Source organism: Zosterops lateralis (assembly GCF_965231275.1).
Source record: "Zosterops lateralis genome assembly, chromosome: 5".
NCBI lineage: Eukaryota > Metazoa > Chordata > Aves > Passeriformes > Zosteropidae > Zosterops > Zosterops lateralis.
In genome coordinates, this window is record NC_139766.1 from 48,717,623 (window position 1) to 48,740,828 (window position 23,206).

At 40.4% G+C, this 23,206-nt stretch overlaps 1 protein-coding gene across 2 annotated transcripts in view; it reads right to left on the reverse strand.

Moving 5' to 3' along the window:
* Positions 1 to 22,486, reverse strand: part of NPNT (nephronectin) — a 49,388-nt gene extending 26,902 nt beyond the window's left edge. Inside the window, exons 1-4 of one of the 2 annotated variants that reach the window (XM_083861176.1) lie at positions 22,326 to 22,486; positions 21,077 to 21,177; positions 13,717 to 13,767; positions 4,689 to 4,781 (exon numbers count right to left, since the gene is read on the reverse strand). In XM_083861176.1, coding sequence (XP_083717302.1) covers positions 4,689 to 4,781; positions 13,717 to 13,767; positions 21,077 to 21,177; positions 22,326 to 22,396 — 316 coding nt within the window. In that variant the 5' untranslated portion in view covers positions 22,397 to 22,486. The remainder of the gene's footprint in view (positions 1 to 4,688; positions 4,782 to 13,716; positions 13,768 to 21,076; positions 21,178 to 22,325) is intronic. The other variant, XM_083861177.1, reaches the window with a different exon arrangement.
* Positions 22,487 to 23,206: the final 720 nt, after the last annotated feature.

Below are 23,206 nucleotides of genomic sequence, written 5' to 3' on the forward strand. Positions count from 1 at the left end.
TAGGTTTGAGAGAAACACCTGTAGAAGGAAGTACATTCTGTCCTGCGAAAGCAGGATCTTCTGCTAAAAGTTGTGACTATAGGTATATGTCTAGGCAAAATGGAAATGTAATAGATGCTTAGGCTAGAGTGCAAAGACAAGTTTTCATTGTGGAAACCTTTGTGTGAAAAGAACTTTACATAAAAATCTCCAATAATAAGCAGATGAAAGCTCACATTTTGAAAGGCAAACTTCTCTTGGCAGCACAAAAAGAAAAAAAAAGTAAAACAAAAAAGTTGTTTTTTCTTTTTTCTGTTAAATGTACCTCAAGTAGGCAGTTCCTGACAGACATTATAGCTGTATTAACATATTTATTCCACATGCAATGTGTCTGTTAAAAGTCATTGTTACATTCAAAAACTCTGTTAGCATTTGATTTCAATTCATAAATGTATCCCCAAGGAGCCCGTAGTATTGAATATACTGAGGTTAACTGACAACCATCATTTTGAAGTAAGAGGAGAAAGTTCTCTTAGTCTAAAATATCTGTATTCTTCCTCTTCTCTACAAAAAGCATCACTTGAAAAAATAAAGGCATAACAGAGCTAAGTATAAAATAGTTAACTAGAAGTAGGGGCAGAATAAGGAAAAGTAACACTGGAATTAAGTTGACAGGGCAGGATTTTAACAGTGCCTTGGTATTAAGTTCTAGTGTTTAAATTCCACTGCACTTCAGCTCCTAAGTTTAGATACTCCTGATGACTTAAAAACTGCCATGCACTTACTTCTAGAGTATGACCACAGACTCAAAGCTGAAAATAAGAGTTTATGACTGTTCTCAGTATATCACCCTGCACAGAGTATAGATTACATTATGAGCCTTGAAATACTGGATCCTTCTATAGAACTCTGACTCCTACATCACCACCTGATACTAAATATTCTTAGTACGAAAATAAAAGCTCTGGTACTGACAAATAGACAGCTATTAGTAACACACTATGAGTATAGTAACATACTATGAGAATAGTAAAAAGTTTAACAAATCCCTTTAATTTCTTTCTGGGAATGACCACCCATTGTCTTGCACTTGAGAATTTCGTTGTTCAGTCTTTTAATTTCCCACATTGCCTACAACTGCACAGCCAATGCAAAACCAGCATTCTTGATTTCAAGGGAACACAAGGCAGTAAAACACATAAAAGCAGACTGACTGTTTTGGCCACTTTGGAAAACAGGTTTATAACAAACACAAGCTGCTGAGCACAAGTATTTTATATCTAAAGAAGTGAAATGAAATGCAAGGAAAGGACAAGAGTGTTATGCTGGCAAACCCAGATGTGACTCCTCTGACTGCTGTACTGCACCACACATGATCCTGGACCAACTTCAGTGCACACCCAACAATGGGCCACTTATTTCTAGGCAGATTCAATACACTCTGCTATTTTCTTTTAATTAGCTTCTGTAAACTTCAGCACTCAATACTTTTTGTGCCTTTTTTTGCCTATCACCTAACTCGGATCAGGCAACACCGAAGTTAAATATTCGATACCACATTTACACAGCTCTGAAAATAGAAAGCCAAGGATCAGAAACCAAGTACAAAAATATAACTGTTATCACCATACTGTAAACAGTAGATCAGCTTTCATTTCCAGCAATTGCAATCACACTACCACGTCAACTTCTTAAGAGATTTGTATCACCTGAAGAGTTTTGTTCACTTAGTCTGTTTAATCAACAGCTGCCAAATTTATAAGTTTTTTAACCCTCATTTTCTAGAACTTCCAATTTCATCTGAATCACAGTTTTGCCTTTATCTAACCTGATAAACAATTTCTATCACTATCACTTCACAAAGGAACTTAGAAAAGAAAACAAGGCAGACTCTGAAAGAAGAGCAGAGGAAAGAAACAAATGTAAATGACAACCATGAGTACCACACAGTCAAAATATTTCAGAATACACATAGCAGCATCAACAAAATACAACCAATTATTTGCTGTGCATGCTAAGGGCACACTGCATGTTCAGTTTTCACATCCCAGCCATTGATAGGTCTGTCAGCCTCCACCTCCTGTGCAAGAAATTGCACTCCTGTTTGAAGCCATGCAGAAAGGAGGAGCACAACTGAAACACGGGACTACCTCACCCCTTGCTACTACATTTCTTGCATGATGATGCAGGGGGTGGAATACAAGAGCTCCACTGCTCTGACCAAGTGGACTTGTGTACAGCTGCACCTCTCCACAGGATAGGGAGAAGGCATAATAAAAATATGGCAAGACGCATTACTTCATATATAAATCAATAAATATACATATATATCAAGTGCTGACAAGGATTTCAAGCAGTGAACTTTGCATCATTTTCCTAGAACAGAGTAAGACAATAGAAAGTTACAGAAAAGCAGCCTTAGATTTTTTTGGCTAAAGACAATCTTTCCCAGCCAAAGGAAGTTAAACTGTACATGCTTTAGATTGTTAGCAAAAATTAAAGCTATTTCTCTCACTGAATATTATTTGTATTTTCTTCAAGAGGAGCTACCAATTTTCTGAGAAACACATTTTGAAAGTATGAGTTCTGTTATGATCACCATGAATTAAAAGGGGTGGCAGAGGGTACTTTCTCTCAGATTGCTCTGTTTGTTTCTTCACTGCTTACAGCTGTAAAGCTGGGATCAAAAAGCCAGAAGGGAAACACTAAAGCCATTCAGGAGGGAGAGAGAACACATGGTTAGCTCTTGTGCAGTCACTGCAATTTGATTACTGATGATACAACATAATTTAAAAAGTATCAGATAGTCTTAAGTTCTAAGTGATCCAAAGTGAGGTATGGATTGTCATAGCAGCAGCAGCGCCATTGGAAAAGGAAAAGCATGCAGCATCATCACACAGTCAGGGCTGAATAGCTCTGCTGTGAGGCTGGACTGATCTCTTGGATCAGTCCCAGGAACACAGCCTGATCCATGGGGCACATGAACAGATGAGATATAAAGCCTGTTTATCAGAGCTTGTACACAAAGAATGCCTTTCATCAAGAACATGAGCACGCTTTACAGCATAGAAACATTCACACATCCTAGAAAGACATCCATCTCTGCAGGGAACTCCAACATTTCCTCTGCCAACACTATTACTTCTGTTACTATTCTAGAACAGGATTGAGAAATGGGCCACAGACTGAGCAGGGCAGGTGCTGTATGAAGGTATAATAACCTAGGTCACATTTATCCTGTGCCATTTCAATCTCCTCCCAGCAAGAGCAGACTCTGGCATCCACTGTACACTTTCAAGTCTCACCCAGACACTGAGTCAGCACATGACAAGATCACAAATCATGACTCCAGGAACAGCTCAAGGGTGTCACCATGTAGCAGAGCAGCAGCAGCAACCTGAACTGATGCACATTTGGGGCACCACAGCCAGCTGGCATCTCAGAAACCTCATCTACATCTGCCAGGGCAGCTTTGTCACCAACACCATGCAAGAATATTTCATAAATACTGCCCAATGTGCTTCCTTTGATAATCTGTCACATTTTTTCCTTCTTTAGCATTTAGTGACAACTAAATTGTTTAGTTGAAGAGTGAAGCCTCCAGCAATCCACAAAGCATTCTTTCAATATTGTTAAACTATAAAAATAAAACAAATAAAAACTGTTACACATATATATGACTGTTAGTTCACTGCATTGTTATCTAAAAAAGTTCTGGACTGACTAAAACATATGTAGAATAAAATCACAGCACATCCTCTAAAATTTCAGCCCAGAGTAAGGGGCGGGGAGGGGAAGACAAGATAATACAAGAGATGACAGAAACTTTTGAGAAAACTGAAAAACACAATACACATTACCACATCAGTTCGGGAAGGATTAGTAAATCTGAAAACATATATGTATCTATTTTGAAAGAAAATAACTCAGTCTAAAAATCAACATATCGTAAGAGATTTAGCAGTATCAGGGTACATCCTTGAATTAAAAAATCATTCTAAATATCACACTTTTCTACCATACTTCCTCAACATTCAGAAAATGCATGAATTTTCCTGTAGGCTGAGACAACTGCAAAAGAGATATAATTGAGGTATCTTTGTATGGGAACATGTCATGTCTTAGCCATCAAAGTCTAAAACCCACATATTACAATTCTCTAATTGTTTATACTCTATGATCTTTATACTATTACATGCTTTGGACATAACTTTTGGGAAAAAAAAACCAAACACTGAAACCTGAAAACCTGATAATCCAGTAAGAGAAACTTCCTCTTTACAGCAACCCTTTAGTAGTTTAATTCAACCTAGTTAGTTCAGGATTAGAAACACTAAAATAAGAATGTATTAATTATGAGGGCTTAACTAAACAAGTATTATTTCACTATTCAAACATGAAAATTGTGACTTTATAAAAAACAACAATCCTGACCGTAAGGTTTAAATAATTTGTTTCCGATTAAGGAGAGCAGGTAACTACATTCTGTATATTAATCTCATTGATTTCTTCTGAATGAAGGCAGTTTTTCCCCTGTGTCATCCCACTGCAGATGTCAATCTCTCTACAATTATCAGACTCTCTCCAAATATCAGACTTGCTGCAGCAGTAACAGACCTGGTTCATTACTCTATAACACACATAGCATTAGTGAGGGTGCCTAGAGATCAACAATACTTCCACAACTTCAAAAAGAAATTCTCTCTTACCTTGGCTGCAAGTTTTTCCAGTGTATCCTGGGTGGCACTTACACTTGTTTGGCCCAATGCATTCACCATGTTTGCATCCTGGCTGGCATATAGCTGCAAATAGAGGAAAACTCATTATCTTTCCACTTCAGCCACAGCTGACCATGCTTTACTTTGAAAAAAAACAACAACTACCTAAAAAATAGTAGCACTGCCTATGTTATATGCAGAAAATAAGTACAGACCTCCAAGAAATAATAGAAAGCCACTTTTGGTACCTCTCTCAATATGACACAAACAAAATTCATAAAACAAACTTTCAAAGCATCAATAAAAAATAAAAAAATCATTGCTCTTGAAAAAATATAAGAATTCATGCACAAATATATTTTTGCTGATGTAGGAATAGCCAACAGGAATATTTTCCTGTGTAACTGAAAAACATGTGACAGATGAAAATTTTAAACAGCATTTCTAAGTCTTTTGCTTTTAAATGTTTTTCTACTATTAAACCTACTTTTTAAACCTACTGGAAAAATGCAGTATTTATTATGCTCAAAAATGTTGTTTATCATTGTATGACAAAACGCAGATATACAATCCTGCTGAGCTTTCTGCTAAATCAAGATGGACATAAAATAGACAGAAATCAGATGGTAGCATAACTTGAATACCCTGTAACCAGGATTTCTGTATTTACCCCAGTTTAAATAATTTTATAAAGTAACAGTATCATTTGGAATTTGCAAGTAACTGACTAGACCCAGGTGCAATATTAATCTGACTAGAACCGGCTGTATAATAAAACTGGATGTATCAAGGACGTAATTTAACAGAAATCTGCCAGAAAGTACTCAAAAATGTAATTTGCCTTCTAGCCAAGCAGTTCAACAGGGTTGAATTAAAGAAAACTTAAAAAGAAACAAGGAATTTGTTTTGGTTGTGGAAGAACCATCCTAATACATCTTTGATGTTCTGAAAATCTTCTCCATTAGAGTCAAAGCATCCAGAACTAACAAATCCCACAAATACACCCAGAGAAGTAACTGTTAGCATGGAAGGAGTTTGCTCCAGTTTTAGGACGGCCTTTATTTAGGACTGTTTTAGGACTCCCTTTATTATCGGGCATGTTTTTTTTGTTTAGGCACAGTATATACCTATAATATGTGATATACTCTGATGCCATAAAACCTTGTTTTGAATCTACAGCTCTGCTCCTGATGGATCTTCCTAGTCTGATGAAGTCTCTTTCCAAACAAGTATTAAGGAGCATCTTAAAAGGCAGTAGAAATGCAAGATTTTTTTACTTCCTCCCCTCACCCCAACAAACACTGTCTGGAAAAAAAGAAATGAGATTCCTATTTAGAAACACTTTCAATGGAAGTGTAAGTGAAAGGAGCTTCTCAGACTACTTAAAAGGGTATGCTTCAGGAAGTATATCCTTGGGTAATGGACAGGCCTGACTGAAGAGCAACTGATCCATCATGAGACACTTCTAGAACACCATAGTTGGAAACACTTACTGCTTTTTTAGTCACTACGGCCATAAACAGGAAAAAAGGATCTCCTTTGTTAAGAGTTCATTTAGATGCTGTGATTTTTATCTTCCTGGCATCACAGACCCAGGTCTAATCAGAGGTGATGGTGGCAAACTGAGAACTACGAAGACCAACTTAATGACTTCAAAGCAATCAGGGAAAAACAAAAGTTGTGATCTAAACTACAGTAGACAAAAAGGAATTTACTATAAATATGTTTTTGAAAACTTGTTTGAATTTTCAACTGCACTTTAGAGAAGATCCATACTGTGAAGTGGGATACACTTATTTAAATCAGTTCTTTTTAAGGAACAAGAACTACCATGGGATCGCTTAGGTGTAAAGTGTAGCAGTTCAGTAGCTGAGCCTGTCACAACTTTAGTTTAACTGAGTTTTTTAAAGCCTTGGTCCCTCCTTCAATTGCACAGATTGTACAGTAGCAGCTGCTCAGATAGAGAAAAAAATCTCATACTTGAAGACAAAAATCTCTATTACTCCAAGGAATGCTTCCTAATGACTAGCAAACCATTATCCATAAAGTCAAAGTCATCATAAAACACTGGGGTTTTTGGACATTAAATGGGTATTTGGAAACCTTTGTTCACTGCCAAATACTGTTCTTGAAGAAAACCTGTTTATTAAAGTATATTCTAGGAACTTAGGTTACTTCAGCATTATTAATCCTATTTAGACACAGCTGAAATTCAATATATTATCACAACTGAAGAATTTCTATATACAGGAGAAAAATGCTTCGCAGTAGGCTTAACAATATCTGTAGCTCAGCCAACACCACAGATAAATCTGATGCCATTTCCCATGAGGAATAAAGTCACCTGCAGGATAAAACTTGTGTATCTTTGTATTAACTTTATCAGGGCTTTGCAGGGTGCTCAGGACTAAAGAATCAGATGGTTCAGCCAAGTCTGCATGCCTGGCTGGGGTCCCCACTGACCCCTACCAGAGTAAACAGGCCCAGAGTGGTGGGTCAGCTCCTGCTCTGCTGTCTCCAGCATGAAAATCCTTATTCAAAGGAGAAGCTGCCCATACAAGGCAGTAAATCCACTCACTGACTCCCAACGAACTCTATTTGAACACTGGCAACAACCAGACGCAGGTACAAAAATAAGCTTAAGCCAAACTTTTGGCATTTCTTTTAATAGCAGACAACTATTTCAGCTGTTTGGCATGCATCTGAGCACACACTGCATGTGCTGATGTGACTGGGCATTTTAATTCTCCACTCTACTTGTTTTCTTGCAAAGCTCCAGATACAATAGAACATAATACTTCAGTCACCCCATTCAAACACAGACAGATGGAGTTTCTGCATTTTTTTTGAAAACAAGTAGACTCACAAGTAATGGAGGAAAAAAGAGTCTCCCAATTACTACTTTTCACCTCTTGAAAATTTAAAAATTCCTCCTCAACCAATAAACCATCATTTCCTTCCAAGTGAACTACATTTACAATGACCGAAATAACCCACATCCCTGGTTTTCAGCCTGTTATGTAACACTTGCTTCCCTACTAGGGAAGACGGAAATGTAGACAGAAGAGTTACACAAGGCTCAGAAAGTCACTCTCTTACGAACACAGGGCAGTGAAATCCAGAAAAGTCTGAAAACGGCTGCCAAAAATCAGTAAAAGCTTTCTACTCTTTATAATAGCAACTGTTGTAAACAAAAGTTAAAATTACACTTGCATAGACAAGTGCCACTCAGAATGAGACTGCTAATTTACTGTTGAATCAATATGAAAACAGACCTACCACATCTCCAAGGATTATTCTCTGAAAGCTGCTAAACTGCACTCCCATTGGGTAGGAATGTGGACTGACACAGAAAAAAAATCCTAACTACAGCAATTTTCATCTTTAATCAAGTCTTGCTTTTTTATCTGTGCCATAAACTATAATTAAACTTTCCTTTTCACTTTATTGACCAATTCATTCAAGAGATAACCAGCAAAAAACCCTCAGGTCTCATGATTATTCATTTCAACTGGATCATTTTAAATTTTTTTTTTGGGGTCCGATGCGAAGATTTGTTCTAAGTTCCCTCCCATTAACTTCAAGGGGGTATCCCAGAGCCTTTTATTTGGCCATAAATCTGAGTACCTATTTCCAAGGTTGGCAAGAACTACCTTCTTCCTCCAAAATAAGGCATCAAATACCACATTTTAAGTCTCACTTAAAGTTCAGAACAAATTAAACTTCCTGTAAAAATAATACAAGGATTTGAAATGTGAATGGATGGTTTGGGTTTATGATTGGTTGCTTGTTTTTTCTTTTTTTCAAGTGTGGGAGAGTGGAAGAAAGAATTTCTGGTGAAAAGCACATGCTGTTAGCATGTGCAAAAGCCAGAAGCCACCAATCTTGCGAGCACTGCTTGCTGTGGGTGGTATCTAAGCATGACTCAATCATTCTGACTTACTATTTTTTAATTGTTGCATAAATACAACAAATGGAAAACACATTCAACGAATTCATTATGGGTCTGTAATGCAGGGGTTTTTTTCAATTCATCTGTATTTTCTCACTGCACACAGTTACCTCAGAACTGCTTTGGAAGTACCCCTCAGACTTGGTCAGTTCCTCTACACTAAGCTGTCCACTTTTGAGGGCATGGTTGACCACCACATGCTGTCCCCTCCATTCCTTCTCTTCTAGAATTTAACCATTAATGATCTATTTGCTGACTACGAAACACTGTTTGGTGGAGTCCTAACCAGGAGATTACACTGCCTGGTTCCTACCTGACTAATTCCTCTTCATTTGTGGCCAACAATGGAAATCCCTGAGCTTTCTTAATGAACTATCTCTAGCAATTAAAATTCTCTTTGGCTTTCCAACACTCCCAGGTATGTTTTTTGTTGGAGTCCAGGGCATCCCTCTGGGTGCCCTGGGAAGTCACAGACCTCAGTAGAGAGGCCTGGGACCTGAGAAAGAGGGTCTGGGGTCTGTGCAGGGGGGCTTGCCTGGCACAGAGCCCAGGAAGACACAGGCTTTGATTTCAGTCCATGAGAAAAACTTCCAACACAGACAGGAATTAAAAGTCACAAATGTGTAACAGACAGTAGTGTAGTTTATCACTGTGTTGAAAGTTTTGTAGTTTTGGGTTTTTAGAATGTAGGTGCAGGGGAACAAGATGGAGGAATTAGGGTGCTGCCCTAAGTTCTTCTCCTTCTTCCTCATCCTCCATCTTCTGCAGTGACGTGGGCACAAGGTAGTTTGAGTGGATTGGGTCAAAGCAGAAATGACCCTTCTAGTATACATACCAGGCATTGGTATGAAATGGTAAATAATAAGTACGTAGTTATCTGTATAAAAGCAGAGGGACCTCCCATTGTGGGGGAGTAACATCGTGTCTGAGCTGCTGTGAACACCTTGGGCCAAGCACAATAAATTTGTAAGGTAAGAATTAATAAACAACGCAAGAAATCAGAGAAAAAACAAGACCTTGAGACTCCACTTCATTCTCACGCCAAGCACAGATCTAAAGCCTTCAGAGGTCAGAGGGCAGAAAAAGAACCACCCAAACCACCAGCCTGAAATCTCAGGTGAGAAACACAAACCCAACAGTTTTTTTCATTGAAACAGCATTGAGTATAATTCTTACATTCTTTTTTTCTGCTTTACCTCCCAATTTCTGAATTTTTTTTTTCATCTCTCTGAAGTCTAAAATTATGCACAGAAATACCTGCATCTGAAACAAACTATGCTAACCATCTGCCCGAATGGTGTTGTTTCTGCCCTCTCTTCCCAAGAAAAATACAGTCCCCTATTTATTCTGACTCCAGATCCCAGCTCCTTAAAATTCAATTTGCTCAGGCACAGCAAGTAATTTGTGCAGCAGCCCAGAAATGATTACATAATGTATTCAGCTTCGCAAACCTCTATTGGATCCTCTTACACTGCTGATTGCAGAACACATTTTGCATCTTCGGATCATTTCTTACATTCCCCCCCAGTGCCAGCTTTCTAACAAGACTTGCATTTTGGTGAAAGAAGCTTTCCTTTTCACTGCTTCCTTTGCCTGAACCTGGCTGCCTTTCTCCTGTGATGCTCACAGACCACAACACCAAGTTCCATAATACTTCTCTCTCTGAGTCAGCTGCAGCTCACATCTCTCTGTTTACTTTTTGCAATTCTTTGTAAATTATGCAAATACATAAACATGCTCAGGAAAATGAAACTGCCTTATTCAGAGTAATTTTGATCTAGGATCTCAAAGGTATGAGCTAATTTGCAAAATAAATCATTCTAGATCTTTCAGAGTTGCATATTTCTTTTTTGTTCAACTACATACTTCAATTACTCACAACTGCAAGAGAACGCATAAAGCTCATCCCACCTCAAAGTTACTAGAAGGTGGCAAAAACAAATCATATCCGTAACTCACATTAGAGAATTACTTCTGAAAAAGTGACTTTTTTTCCAAAAGAAGTGTATTAGTAGTCACTGAATATAACTCTGCAGAGATTAATGCCTGACTAGGGCAACTGGGTATTAATTTTCAGATAATTTTATCTGCACAACACTTCTTACTCTTTTTTTTGGAAGATAATAAATATCCATGACCAACTTCTGTAACTAGAAACTGACAATAACTTCAGACAAAATGGTAGTATCTAATGCCTGAACATTTTTTCAGAAATGTCTTGCCTTTATTTGTGACATTCATGTTGTCAAAATGCATGCTTAAGTTTTTTATCGGAAACATACATTCCACTAAGTAATCAGCTCCTTATTTTTCATGCACAGCTCCAACACTTGCCCGAGTAAATCAGTTACTCAGTTTGCACTTATGATTCTGGTAACAGCACATTAACATGACAAACTGCAACTGGTGTGGGCTATTCACTGCAGTGAATTCTTGGCTTGGCTATGACTGCTGCCAAATGTGTTTCTAAACCACACAGACAAATCCAGACCCCGGTTTATGAATGCCTTGCTATTCAGAACACCACTACACAGCATGCATAACTTAAGCATGGCTAACACTGAAATCAATAGGATTTAATGAAATCAGTAGAATTTAATCTAATGCTTACACACTTAAATACTCTTTTTGAAAATCAGCAAAAGTCTGATCTAACACACACAATATTAGAATAGCAAGAAATATTTCATGCTTTGTCAAGCTTCGTGTTTGCATTTCAAGTAGTTCACTAAAACTGCTTAAAGAATGGTGCTTATCATCTTAAATGACTGTTTGTTACCTGAATTTTTCTAAGTGTCTATGGAATTCCAACAGGTAGAAACAAGATAGCACGACTGTCTCTATGCGGTGACAGAAGGCAAACTGGGTCCTACTGATATTTTGTTTATTCAAATATAAAACATCTACTGGCTGCAGCAGAGTAACTTCTGTATCACAGTAACAAAAAATCTGATTTCACAGACAGATGAATGGCTGAGTGCTTTGCTCTCAACGAATTCATTGTCTGAGATCAGTACCTCAGCCACAGGGATATGGAAACAGAATCACAGAATCACTAGGTTGGAAGAGACCTTCATGATCATCGAACCCAACCCATGCCCTAACACCTCAATTAAACCAGTGCACTGAGTGCCATAGTCTTTTTTTAAACACATCCAGAGATGGTGACTCCACCACCTCCCTGGGCAGACCAGTCCAGTACTTTATCACTCTTTCCCTGAATTTTTTTTCCTAATATCCAACCTATTTCCCTTGGCACAGCTTAAGACTGTGTGCTCTCCTTCTGTCAGTTGCTGCCTGGAGGAAGAGACCAACCCCCACCTGGCTACAGGCACCTTTCAGGAGGTTGTAGAGAGTGACAAGTCACCTCAGAGTCTCCTTTTCTCCAGGCTAAACAGCCCCAGCTCCCTCAGCCATCCCTCACAGGGTTTGTGTTCCAAGCCCCTCACCAGCCTCGTTGCCTCCTCTGGACGTGCTCAAGTGTCTCAAGGTCCTCCCTAAACTGAGGGCCCAGAACTGGGCACAGCACTCCAGGTGTGGCCTCACCAGTGCCCTGTACAGGGGAGGAATGACCTCCCTGCTCCTGCTGGCCACACCATTCCTGATCCAGGCCAGGATGTCACTGGCCCTCTTGGCCACCAGGGCACACTGCTGGCTCATGTTCAGCTGCTGTCACCAGAATCCCCAGGTCCCTTTCTGCCTGGGCACTGTCCAGACACACCTTCCCCAGCCCATAACATTGCAGGGGGTTATTGTGGCCAAAATGCAGGACTTGACACCAGAACTTATTAAACTTCTTCCTATTGAACTCTGCCCATCCATCCAACCATTCCAGGTCTCTCTGCAGAGCCCTCCTACCTTCCTACAGACCAGCATACGATCCCAGCTTAGTGTCATCTGCAGATCTACCTACTAATGAAAGACTCAATACCCTCATCCATGTTGTCAGTAAAAATATTGAACAGAACTGGCCCCAGCACAGACCCTGAGAGACACCCCTGGTGACTGTCCCCAGCTGGATGCAGCACCATTCCCCACCACTCTCTGGGCCATCCAGCCAGTTCCTAACCCAGCAAACAGTGCTCCTGGTCCAAGCCCTGGGCTGCCAGCTTATCCAGGAGTGTGCTGTGGGAGACTGTCAAAGGCCTTGCTGGAGTCCAAACAGACAACATCCACAGCCTTTTCCACATCCACCAGGTGGGTCACCTGGTCATAAAAGGAGACCAGGTTGGTCAAACACTACCCACCCCTCCTAAACCCGTGCTGGCTGGGTCTGATACCCTGGCCATACTGTAAATGCTGCATGATGACACTCAGTATAAACTGCCCCATTACCTTACAGGGTACTGAGGTCAGACTGACTGGTCTATAATTACCAGGATCCTCCTTCCCATCCCTTTTGTGAATGGGTGTCATGTTGTTCCAGATGACTGGAAGCTGGCCATCACCAGTGAGCCAGGAACAAACAAGACACATCAATTCCTAAGCAGCAGCAGACTACAGCCCTGGGTTGCGAAGTAAACTATGTTGATTTCGTTTTGCTCTAACATGCCAGGTTCTACACTGCTGGAGACCAAGGGCTGTAAAGTTTCCCTGTTCTGGGAAGGACAACCTGTAGGGGAAGCGCCAAGCAGGCAGTGGGGGGCAATAAGTGCCTCAGCCATCCCAAAATAACCTCCCACTGCACATGATTCAATGCCATGAAAGCAAATTAGGCCTCCTAGGTCTGACAGCTTGTAAATGCATTGCTGGCAGTACAAACAATTTACAGAAAGGGAAAAATATTGCACAGGGCTTGAGGGTAAAATAAAGAAAAGGAGTGAAAAGGGAAAAAGTGTTGTATTTTGGAAAATAAATGTATCATTGTATAGGCATCTGGGATAAAATAGCCCTGTTAATTTCTTTTCCCCCTCATTTTCCCCAAATCAAACACTTAAAAAAATGAAAAACAACAAAAAATTATCTTCTTGTCACATATTATAATTTCCATGTAAACTTATGACTTCAAGGCCATAACTCCAAGTCATAACCTTGCCAAAATTATTTCAAGAAATATGTTCAGCTAACCTTTGGGCTGGCACCTTAGGCTGGCTATTCTCTGCCTTAAGACGTAGAACGCTGCAAAACAAATATCCAAAAGAGAAATTCCAGCTTTTTTTTTTTTTTTTTTTTTCTCTGTAAGGAGGATGGACTTGGCTGTAGTTTTTTATCAACTTGTTACATTCCTGGAGAATTACATACATTCAACATTCAGAGCTTCTCTGAAATAAAAAAAATTCTGGTACACATTTGAAAATGGAAATACATCAGTATTTCATTATGAGGCTTAAACATTCTGATACATAAAAGTAATTAAATATAATGATGTGATGCTATTCTTATTCAATCAACTAAGGAACTACACTTTTTCAAGTTTCATACAGTAAGTAGTTGTAAAAATTCTCATGTTTCATGGTTCAGGTTCAACATTTCCATCAACAGAACACAAATGCTTTTCTTAAAGACACAGTATCCTTTCATGTAAGCATGGGTATATATTTTAAATTTAATGCTGCGTCTCCACAGTTCAAACACAAAAGCTTAGCATCTGGATGCTAATTTGAGAGCAATTAAAATTACACCCATTTATACATATCTGAACATCTGTAACCAATAAACACGTTGCATACAAATTTACTGGTCATTTTTATTATGTTTAAAAATGTAACGTCATCTAAATGAAAAGTAAAACTAAGAAACCTTTCCAGCTCTTGCTACCACATGAAACAAGATATGCAACAAAACTTAAATAAGATGAAAACACAGATATATGTTTCAGGCTATTTGAAATCAATTTATTTGCCAATAAATTTAATGCTAGCAGCATGACTTGTTAGGCTACAAAGCCATGTGATAGCAGGCTGGGACTTGAGCAACAGCAGCTCTTTGTATTTCAAGTGGTGTTCGACCAACACTTAAGGGTTTCCTATGATTCCAACTTAAACTAGTTTAAATTAGTCTTAACCAGGAAGTCCCTTAATTTTGGTTACAGTGGAAAGAAGCTCCTCACGTTGTTGCTGGGCTTTCAGAGACGATGCAATTACAAGTATACTACAGTTGTAATTGGCCAAATCATGTTACTGATGATATTTCCTTAGAAAAAAATTGGGCTGCAAAACTACTAATCTGCATATGAAGTGCATGAGGAATGCAGTAGGGAAATGGAAAAGGATACTGTATCTTTAACACAGTAAAGTCATGCTTTAAAGGCATAAAGGTTCTAAACTGGAAAATAAACTGAATAAAAATAGCAAAACGTCATTTTTATTCTTGAATAGCAGTGTAAAGCAGTATTGCAATTCTGTATAAAATACTTTTTCTTTGAAAAGTACCAGGGATGCACAAAAATATCTGTCATTTTACAAGAAGCAGACATGCTTCATATCAGTATTTATTAAACACTGCCAAATGCAATGCATTAATTCAGTCTGTGATCTTGCAACCACAAATTCAGTAGCAAAACTCCTACTGACTTTAGGGATGCTTCTGTTAGTGGATCAGCCTCCTAGAAACCAGTATTTTCCCAGCTCAGTATTGACACAATCATGGTTTTATTTTTGTGCATCGTGGACTATACAGAATTGCCATTTCAGTGAAAGCAACGTTATGTGCAGGAAACAGAGGTCCTAAGAGCCCATGGCCTCTTCTCCCATTGATGTGTCGGATGATTTATATGGGTAAACTCCCATCAACTTCATTGTTAGCTGTCCAAAATCTCCTTCTCTGCATCAATGAGAGCACAGCCACCGCTTCCTCTCCCTCCCACCACCTCACACCCCTGCAGGAGATCGCACAGAACAGGTACACAGTCTTTGAGTTTCATTAGGACAGGAGCAGCAGCACAGATACTGCAAGAGCCTTCCCAAGGGGTGCAAGAAGGCAGCAGCATGCACAGTTCCCAGCAAAGCACTCACTTATGCCTGCATCTGCTATACATGAACTTGTACAAGCTCCTCTGTCTTGGAAGTCCTCTTTAGAACTTCCTGAAATCATATGCTTTCTACTAGGTTTGGCTAAAACTAAATGCCAGCCTGATATCCTTCAATTAACGCTTTTTTTTATGATGCAAAGCTAAGGGAAGGTGTCAACTGACAGTTTGACTTTATATATTCTTGACTGCTCTGTCCCTAGGCCTTTAAGCCAACTGTGGTGGAAAATTACTTTATTGATCTATTCTGGGTTTGCTTCCTAGGTAAAACACTCCAACCTCAGCACGGGGAGGTAACCAGATGGAGTTACAACTGATGGGCTCTCTGAAAGAGCACACTCATCTTCACCACCCCTTCTGAAGACAGACTGCATAAATTTTCTTACTGTTTAAGGAGAATTACCCATAGAAATGGGTGAAGCAATCAAATATCACTGCTTATCAAACCCATGTTTAGTTTAAATTTTATTCCTGTTGGTCAAACTTTTTATCCATCAGACAACACCTGCTGACTCCAACAGTCACACAGACTTCAGTCAGCAGAGGATTTGACAGTAGACCTGCATTTGTTTATTGAGGCTGCAGATCTAGTCTTCTCTTCTGTACCTATGTTAACAGAGCAAAAGGGACCATTTTTGTCATCACCTCTAGCAAAGGAGTTGTCCAAACTGTAATGCAGAATGATAATTCAAGCCACTTCATATTGCTTTTCTTTAAAAAATCGTACTTAACCTTTTGAATCCATGTTCAAGTATTATCTCTTTCTACAGTTTTTTGCTGTTAAACTGCAGCTAAAATTTTGAAACAATCTTTACATCTATCGTATACCTTGACTACATGTAACTGGTGTATGGATCAATTACAGACACACAGCCAGGTTCAAAGCAGGAGTATTTTGTTATGAAAGATACACACACAGAGGCAGAAACCATTTCTATAGCTTTTGAAAGAACTACAGAGGTATTTGTAAGCCAGCTAAAAAAGAGGCAGACAGACCATTAGTTTCAAAAAATCGTTTTGAGGCAACTTGGATAGATGAGTGGCAAGAATACCCACAAAGAATTATTTTTTGCATTTGTGCAAGATGCATGTCCTGACTGGGTTTTCCCTGTGTCCTTTAAAACCCCTTGAATGGGCTCTGGGTTAGGACAATGCTCAGTACCACAGACGCAGTTGCCTTACAATGCAAAAGCATTTAGGAATTAAAAATGCACTACTGATACCTGCTTTCACCAAAAATACTGTCACAGGAAGTCACCTCCCCTGCTCTGAGAAAAGAAATCCAGAAGAAACTCCTTCAACCCTCACTTTTGCTCTGGGTTATAGCTTAGCTGCATGCACAACAGTAAGACATAAAGCAAGACAACAACAACCCTATTTTTACACATATTTCATAAGGTACTTTATCAACATACCATCTTTCACAGAGGTAGGCTTTTGTGTGATTACTCCCACTTACAGCTATTACTCCCACTCCTACTAATTAAAGTGTGAGTAAATCCCGCAGGCTGGGCAACAACATGGGATTTTTGGACTAATTTCAAGTGGGATATTTAATATCAAACTTTAGAGCATTGATGCTGTGAGTCCCTCAGTGTAAAGGATCAACTCTATCAATGATGAGGGCACGTCATGGGACCTAATAGTTGGTGTTTAAACATAATTTCTGTTGCTTCCAAATTAGCCTTTCTACAAACTAGGTTTAATTAATTAATTTGGTTTACATACAAAATCAAAATCTAAGAAAAGCTACTTAGTTATCATAATGATGGCAGATAGACACAGTTCTAAATCTAAGCCACTAAACAAGTGTGGATGGATTGTCAATTTACAAGGACTAAGAAATGCCAATGAATTTGAGTTACATTTGTTCAGATTCTTTGAAAACATGCCTATATTTTTATTCATCTCAAACTGCATCTAGTTGCCTAAGCACAGATCTCACTTGGGTGTTCAAAAGCTGCAAGAAAGAAAAAAAAATCCAACCTTTTTGAAAGTTCTTGATTATTTCAGTTTGAAGGACACCTTCTAAGCACATTTACTGGAATTTGAAAGGGCACTTGGGAAGGGAATTTCATGCCACCACAGAGTGAATATTTCTACTGACTGAGATGTTACAGCTGACACTGACAGGCTCTGGAAGCAAGTTTACAGACAGATCAGACCTACGTGCACAAGTCTTGATTGGTGTAAAGAGGAGACAGAGGATGTTGTAGAAAGCAGTGTAAATTAAAGGAGGGCCCTATTTCAACTTCTTCCTACATGTTTATAAGAGCAGAAGACAGCTGAGTTATGCTGAGTGGTGTTGCTAAGCAGCACTAAGCATGATTATGCTCCACGTGCACTCCTCTGCCAGTCAAAGGGACATAAAAGGAATAACTTCACACTTCACAAAACCAAGTTTAGCTAACACAGTTCAGTTTCCCTTTGCAACTCTTTGGATGGATTATCGATGGAAGACCAGGAGCACAAAGTCACCAAGGCTTAAGGCCCTAATGACACTTGTCAGCTCCACCACACTCCTGCTCTGTTAGAGCTGACACATCCAAGTTTAACCATGTCCCAATTAAACCATTACCTTAGATCACACAGCTGGTTGAAACAAACACTTTTTTTTTTTTTTTCAATAGCTGTGGGCAGAGGGCATGCCCATACGTGCACAGTGGAGCAGCTCAGCTGGACAAGCAGAAAACATATCCAGGTATATGAGTGACCACTTGCCCTTGGCTCGTCACAGTTCAGAGGTCTCTGCAAACCGGGACCACCCTGTCATGTATCTGTGTGCCTGCTCCACTCTGGCTCCAGCACAGCTCTCACTTTATGCTTGTTGTCAGAAGGATAAATTGAGAGATAATTAGTGTCTGCATGGTAAATTATGCGTGAGTAAGCAGGTGAGAGTCCAAAGGTGCTGTAGCAGTTGCAGGCACACCAAGGATGGTTCAAGCTGGTTTGAAAAACAGCAGCTCCAACTCACTAATAAAGAGCTCAGGATTATTGCCTAAATATTTGAAGCTTCTTTTTTGGAGACATTTATAAATTAAGTCTCACTACTAATTTTTAAGCCTGACTCTATACTTGTTTTTCTTGTGCAAACAGACCTTATATTAAAACACCCAAGGAAATGTACACCTAGTAGGTTAAGTCTGACATCTATTTATGTCACTTATTTTGGGGATTGGGCTAAGAGCTTTACCTTTGACCAGTAAGAAAGAAGAAGAAATAATCATGTACTTGGCTTCTTGGAAAATTTTCAGCAATATTTCTTTGTATAGTAAAATACCCAAGTTTTCGTTTGAGGCCAGGAATGCTGCCTTCTGTGCCAGGTTAATCTTTCATACTAAGTGCCACATTCCCAAGGTGGAGAGCTGACTACAGGTTTTCTATTTGGCTGCAAGCACTAGAGAGATTCACTTTAATTTAGTGTAATCTCCTGCTTTGTGATACATCTGGAATTTTCACCACCCGCAACTGGGGCAGATTTTCATGTTTTATTTTGCCAATAGTTTGTCTCCTATTTAAAACAGAGAAGGAGCTGCTGATAGTTTTAGTAGAATTTTCACCTAAATATCTGAGACTCTTCTGGCCCAGCAATTCAAAAATTATCAGTATGTAAAGAAAAAAAAAAAAAGGGGGGGGGGGGAATTATTCTTGACACCTAAGTGATAATTGTATTATTTTGAAAGACTGGTCCAAATTACTGGAGATAAATTTGTGAATAATGGACTAAAATGCAGTGGAAGGAGGTGAGAATTCACCTACCTTCAGCCTTAAGGAAAAAAAATCATTTATAGGACCTCGAAAAGCTAGCACTAAAACTTATCTTACTGACAAAATTCAAAGAACAAACAATAAACCATACTTTCTGTGTATTATTACTTTTGTCTCATTTCCAATGTTTAATAACAAATCTTTTGATAGTATCACCTTATGCTATTCCTGTCTCCCAAGATCACAAAAATGCAAACACAAATCAGATTTGGGAATAATGAGAAACTGACTTCCACCTAAACATGAGCTGTAATTTAGGGTCACAACATTGGAGACAACTTGTCTAAGAAATGGGCCACAGAGACACAGTAGTCTGGACTCTTTTGGTTTTGCTTTTTGGGGGTTTTTAAACAATGCAAATTTCTGGTGTTTGCCAGTTAAGCCTTCACAGCCTCCGACATTTAAACACACAATGATTTTCAAATAAAACTGCATCATGAAAGGTGGACATAGGTCCTATTGCCTCTGGAGTAGCCTCAGTCAACCTACTACATATTCTTCTTCCTTCTTCATAAATATTCATACCAAGGAAAGGACTACTTATTACCAATTAGAGCCCTAAAACCCAAAAGTCATTCATGGTATGGCCTGAGAGGTATCAACCTGAGAACTCTGCATCAAAGAAACAGTATCAGAGATGTTGTATTCCAGAAGTACTTTCCATAGTTTTTTACTAGTCATCTTATGTATCTATTAAACCTTGTGGGCTTCTAACATACTTGGGAAGAGACAAACCAGTCTTGCTGTTTACAGATTTGAACAAAACCTTTGCTGAGGGTTACATTTCCAAAGCTTTTTCTATCTTTTGCCAAATATTTGCCCTGTAGACTATGAAACTTACAGCATTTAACATCTGTGTGACTTTGAAAATGGCTTGGCAGAAAATTATCTCCTCGACATATGTTTGTGTCTAAATTAAAAAAAAAAAAATTAAAAAAAGCTAAGGACCAGTGTTTATAGGCTTGCTCCTGCAAAAACTTCAGGATGTCCCTCATGTATGTTAAACACATGAGTAAGCATCCCTAGTATCAAAGGTGGTAATTTTAAGAAGCTGAGGTCTCTACATCACTTTTAACAATTTTAACTTCTACACAGTGCTAGCTGCCTCCACAGAATTCCTATTGAAGGTGTAGTTAATGATGAAGACTTATCTACTAGTTTATGCTGCAGTCATATCAAAGAGTCTAGACAGATGTGAGAATCTCAGAGGTGTTTCTCTTCACGTGTGACCCAGTAAAAGGATGCTGGCAGGCAGATTTATTCACTTAGTTTGGGGTTACTGAAAGAATGCTTGAGCTTAATACTTAATTGGAATATTTCCATCAATTTTCTAAGTAATTCTGGTTTTCTTTCTTGGATACAAATATTATAGCCCTGCAGTGTCTGTAACATGACAGAGTGTAGTCACACCAAGTTATCAGATCAGAGCATAGAATGAAGCAGGAACCAAAAAGAAATTTCCAAATTCTCATTGCCCAAACTCTGTTTTACATTACTTGACCACAGTCGTTTTTAGCACTGCTAAAAACAGGCAGAACTTTAACATGACAGCATCCTTCTGAGTCAGTCAGGAGCACACGTGCAAAAGCCTAGCCCTGCACTGTAAAGATGTGTGTGAACATGAAGACATGACTAGGTGTGTACAGGCTTTCCCTACAAGTGACTAGCAGCCCCAGCAGCAGTGATACTCACGTTGGCACTGTCCCCAGGCCACTCGGGCCCAGCCCCAGCAGCAGTCAATCCTGCTCCCAAAGCGACACAGTCCTGCAGACGAGACTATTTGTCTGGGCCACCTGTACGAGACAGTGCAACAAAGTCTGGTGAAACATTTTGAAAGTAGCTAAAATCAAAAAAAAAAAAAAAAAAAAAAAAAAAAAAAACCAAACAAAAAAAAAAGCCCAAAAGACAAAGAACAGCAAAAACCTCTCCCGCATATATATATACACACACACTTTTTTTCAGCATAGTAACTGCTCTCAGCTAAGCCTGGGATACTTCTGTCATTGTTACTTTGTTTAGTTCAAAAAAATGCAAATGGCAATAAGTGAAGAGGGGAAAAGGCAATTAGGATAACGGAGCAAAGCCTGACAAAGCTGACATGCTTGGCATTATGCTCACTGCTGCCACTCCCAGGCTGGCACTGAACAGAAGTTCAGGAGTCTGAGACAGAGTTTATAGTATGGAATAAACGTCAGCATAAAGTTTCAGTTCACAATATATGGCAAAATTTTCTCACTGACACGGTCAAACTTTCTCGCTGACACATGAAAGGAAAAAAAGAACGAAACCAAAAACTTCTCGGAGTGTTAAACAGAAATTAAGTTAAAAAAGGAGAGCTGTAGTCCAAGGAAAAGGCACCACGGCCTCACGCAGTCATAAACTACTGACACGAATCAGTAGCGTCTTTCAACGAGAGGCTGAAATCCCCCAAGCACCGCATTAGAACAAATCCTATTTAAAAAATTAGAAATCCCGGGGAGGGCGGGGGTCTCTCCCTGCAGCGACACCCGACAGGACAGGACAGGACAGGACAGGGCAGTGTACAGGCGTCCCGAGCTCCGTGTTTAGACTCGACTCGCCGTCCCCGCCGTCTGTTCCGAGAGCCCCGGGCGCCAATAAGATCATTTTATCTCTACGGCACGCGATGCGCTTTGTTTTTAATTCTTGCGGGACGCAGCCCCGCCACGGCAATACACTTCTCTAACACCTCCAGCCCGTGTTGAGGCAGCGAAGGAGGCGAGAGGCTCCGGGGCCGGCGGGGAGCGGCACCGGCGGCTCCTCCACCTGCGGCCCCCGGCCATCCCTGCCCGCAGCGGGATGGGAGCGCACACGCCTCCCGCCGGGACACAGCCCCGGGGACCCCACAGTGCCCCGTGTAAAGGGGAGAGCCCCGGCTCCCTCCGCTCTCCCCGCGGGAACGCCGGCTTCCCCCCGCGCCTACCTTCTGTCAAAGTCCCCGGCCGCCCCCAGCGAGAGGCAGGAGGCCAGGAGCAGCCGCAGGGAGAGCTCCATGGCCGGCGGCGGAGGCGCTCCGGCTGCCGCAGCTCCGGCGAGCTCCGCGCCCTCCCTTCCCTTCCCGTCCCCTCTCCTCCCTCTCTCTCTCCCGGCCCCAGGCAGGCAGAGGGGGCGCGGCGCGGGGAGCGGCAGCACCGCCCGCCCCGGCAGAGCAGCCCGGCCCCCCCTGCCCGGGCACCTGGCGCGGCTGCGACACCTGGGCGGGGACAGGGCAGCCAGCCCGGGCTGCTGCCCACAGCGGGACACAGAGCGCGGGCTGGGGCACCGGGGAGCGGGGGCTGCCTTGTCAGGGGGTTTTGTATCTCCAACTTCCTGAAGGAAGATGGTTACGCCCTCCTCCCTGCAAAGCTCCTGTCTAAAGCCAATGATATGATCTTCTCTACCAACCAAAAGTCCCCAACAACAAAGCTTTTTGAAAGACTTAAAAGGTGTGTGTATATTTTTTTTTTCTGTCTCAAGCACTCCTATGAATAGCTCTCAGGTGTTGGTGTGTGTGACATCAGGTGTCCCAGCCCCTTTCCAGAACAAAAAGGGACAAGTTTAAGCACTAACCACACTGCATGTGATGTGCTTGCACCACTACCGAGAGCAATGACTGCGTCTGTACTCACCACTAACATGTTAAAATACAGCCCTTATTTTTGTTTGGTTTCTATGAACTACGGCTTTGGGACTTAGCAAAGGACATTTCTAATAGCAGCCTGTCATCAGTTTAGGGTCAGAGCTGTTCTGAGGTCTCTATGATTACAGACAGATGGGGTCAACCACTTGGACTGGGTTGCAGCATTTGTTTGATTTGTGCCTACA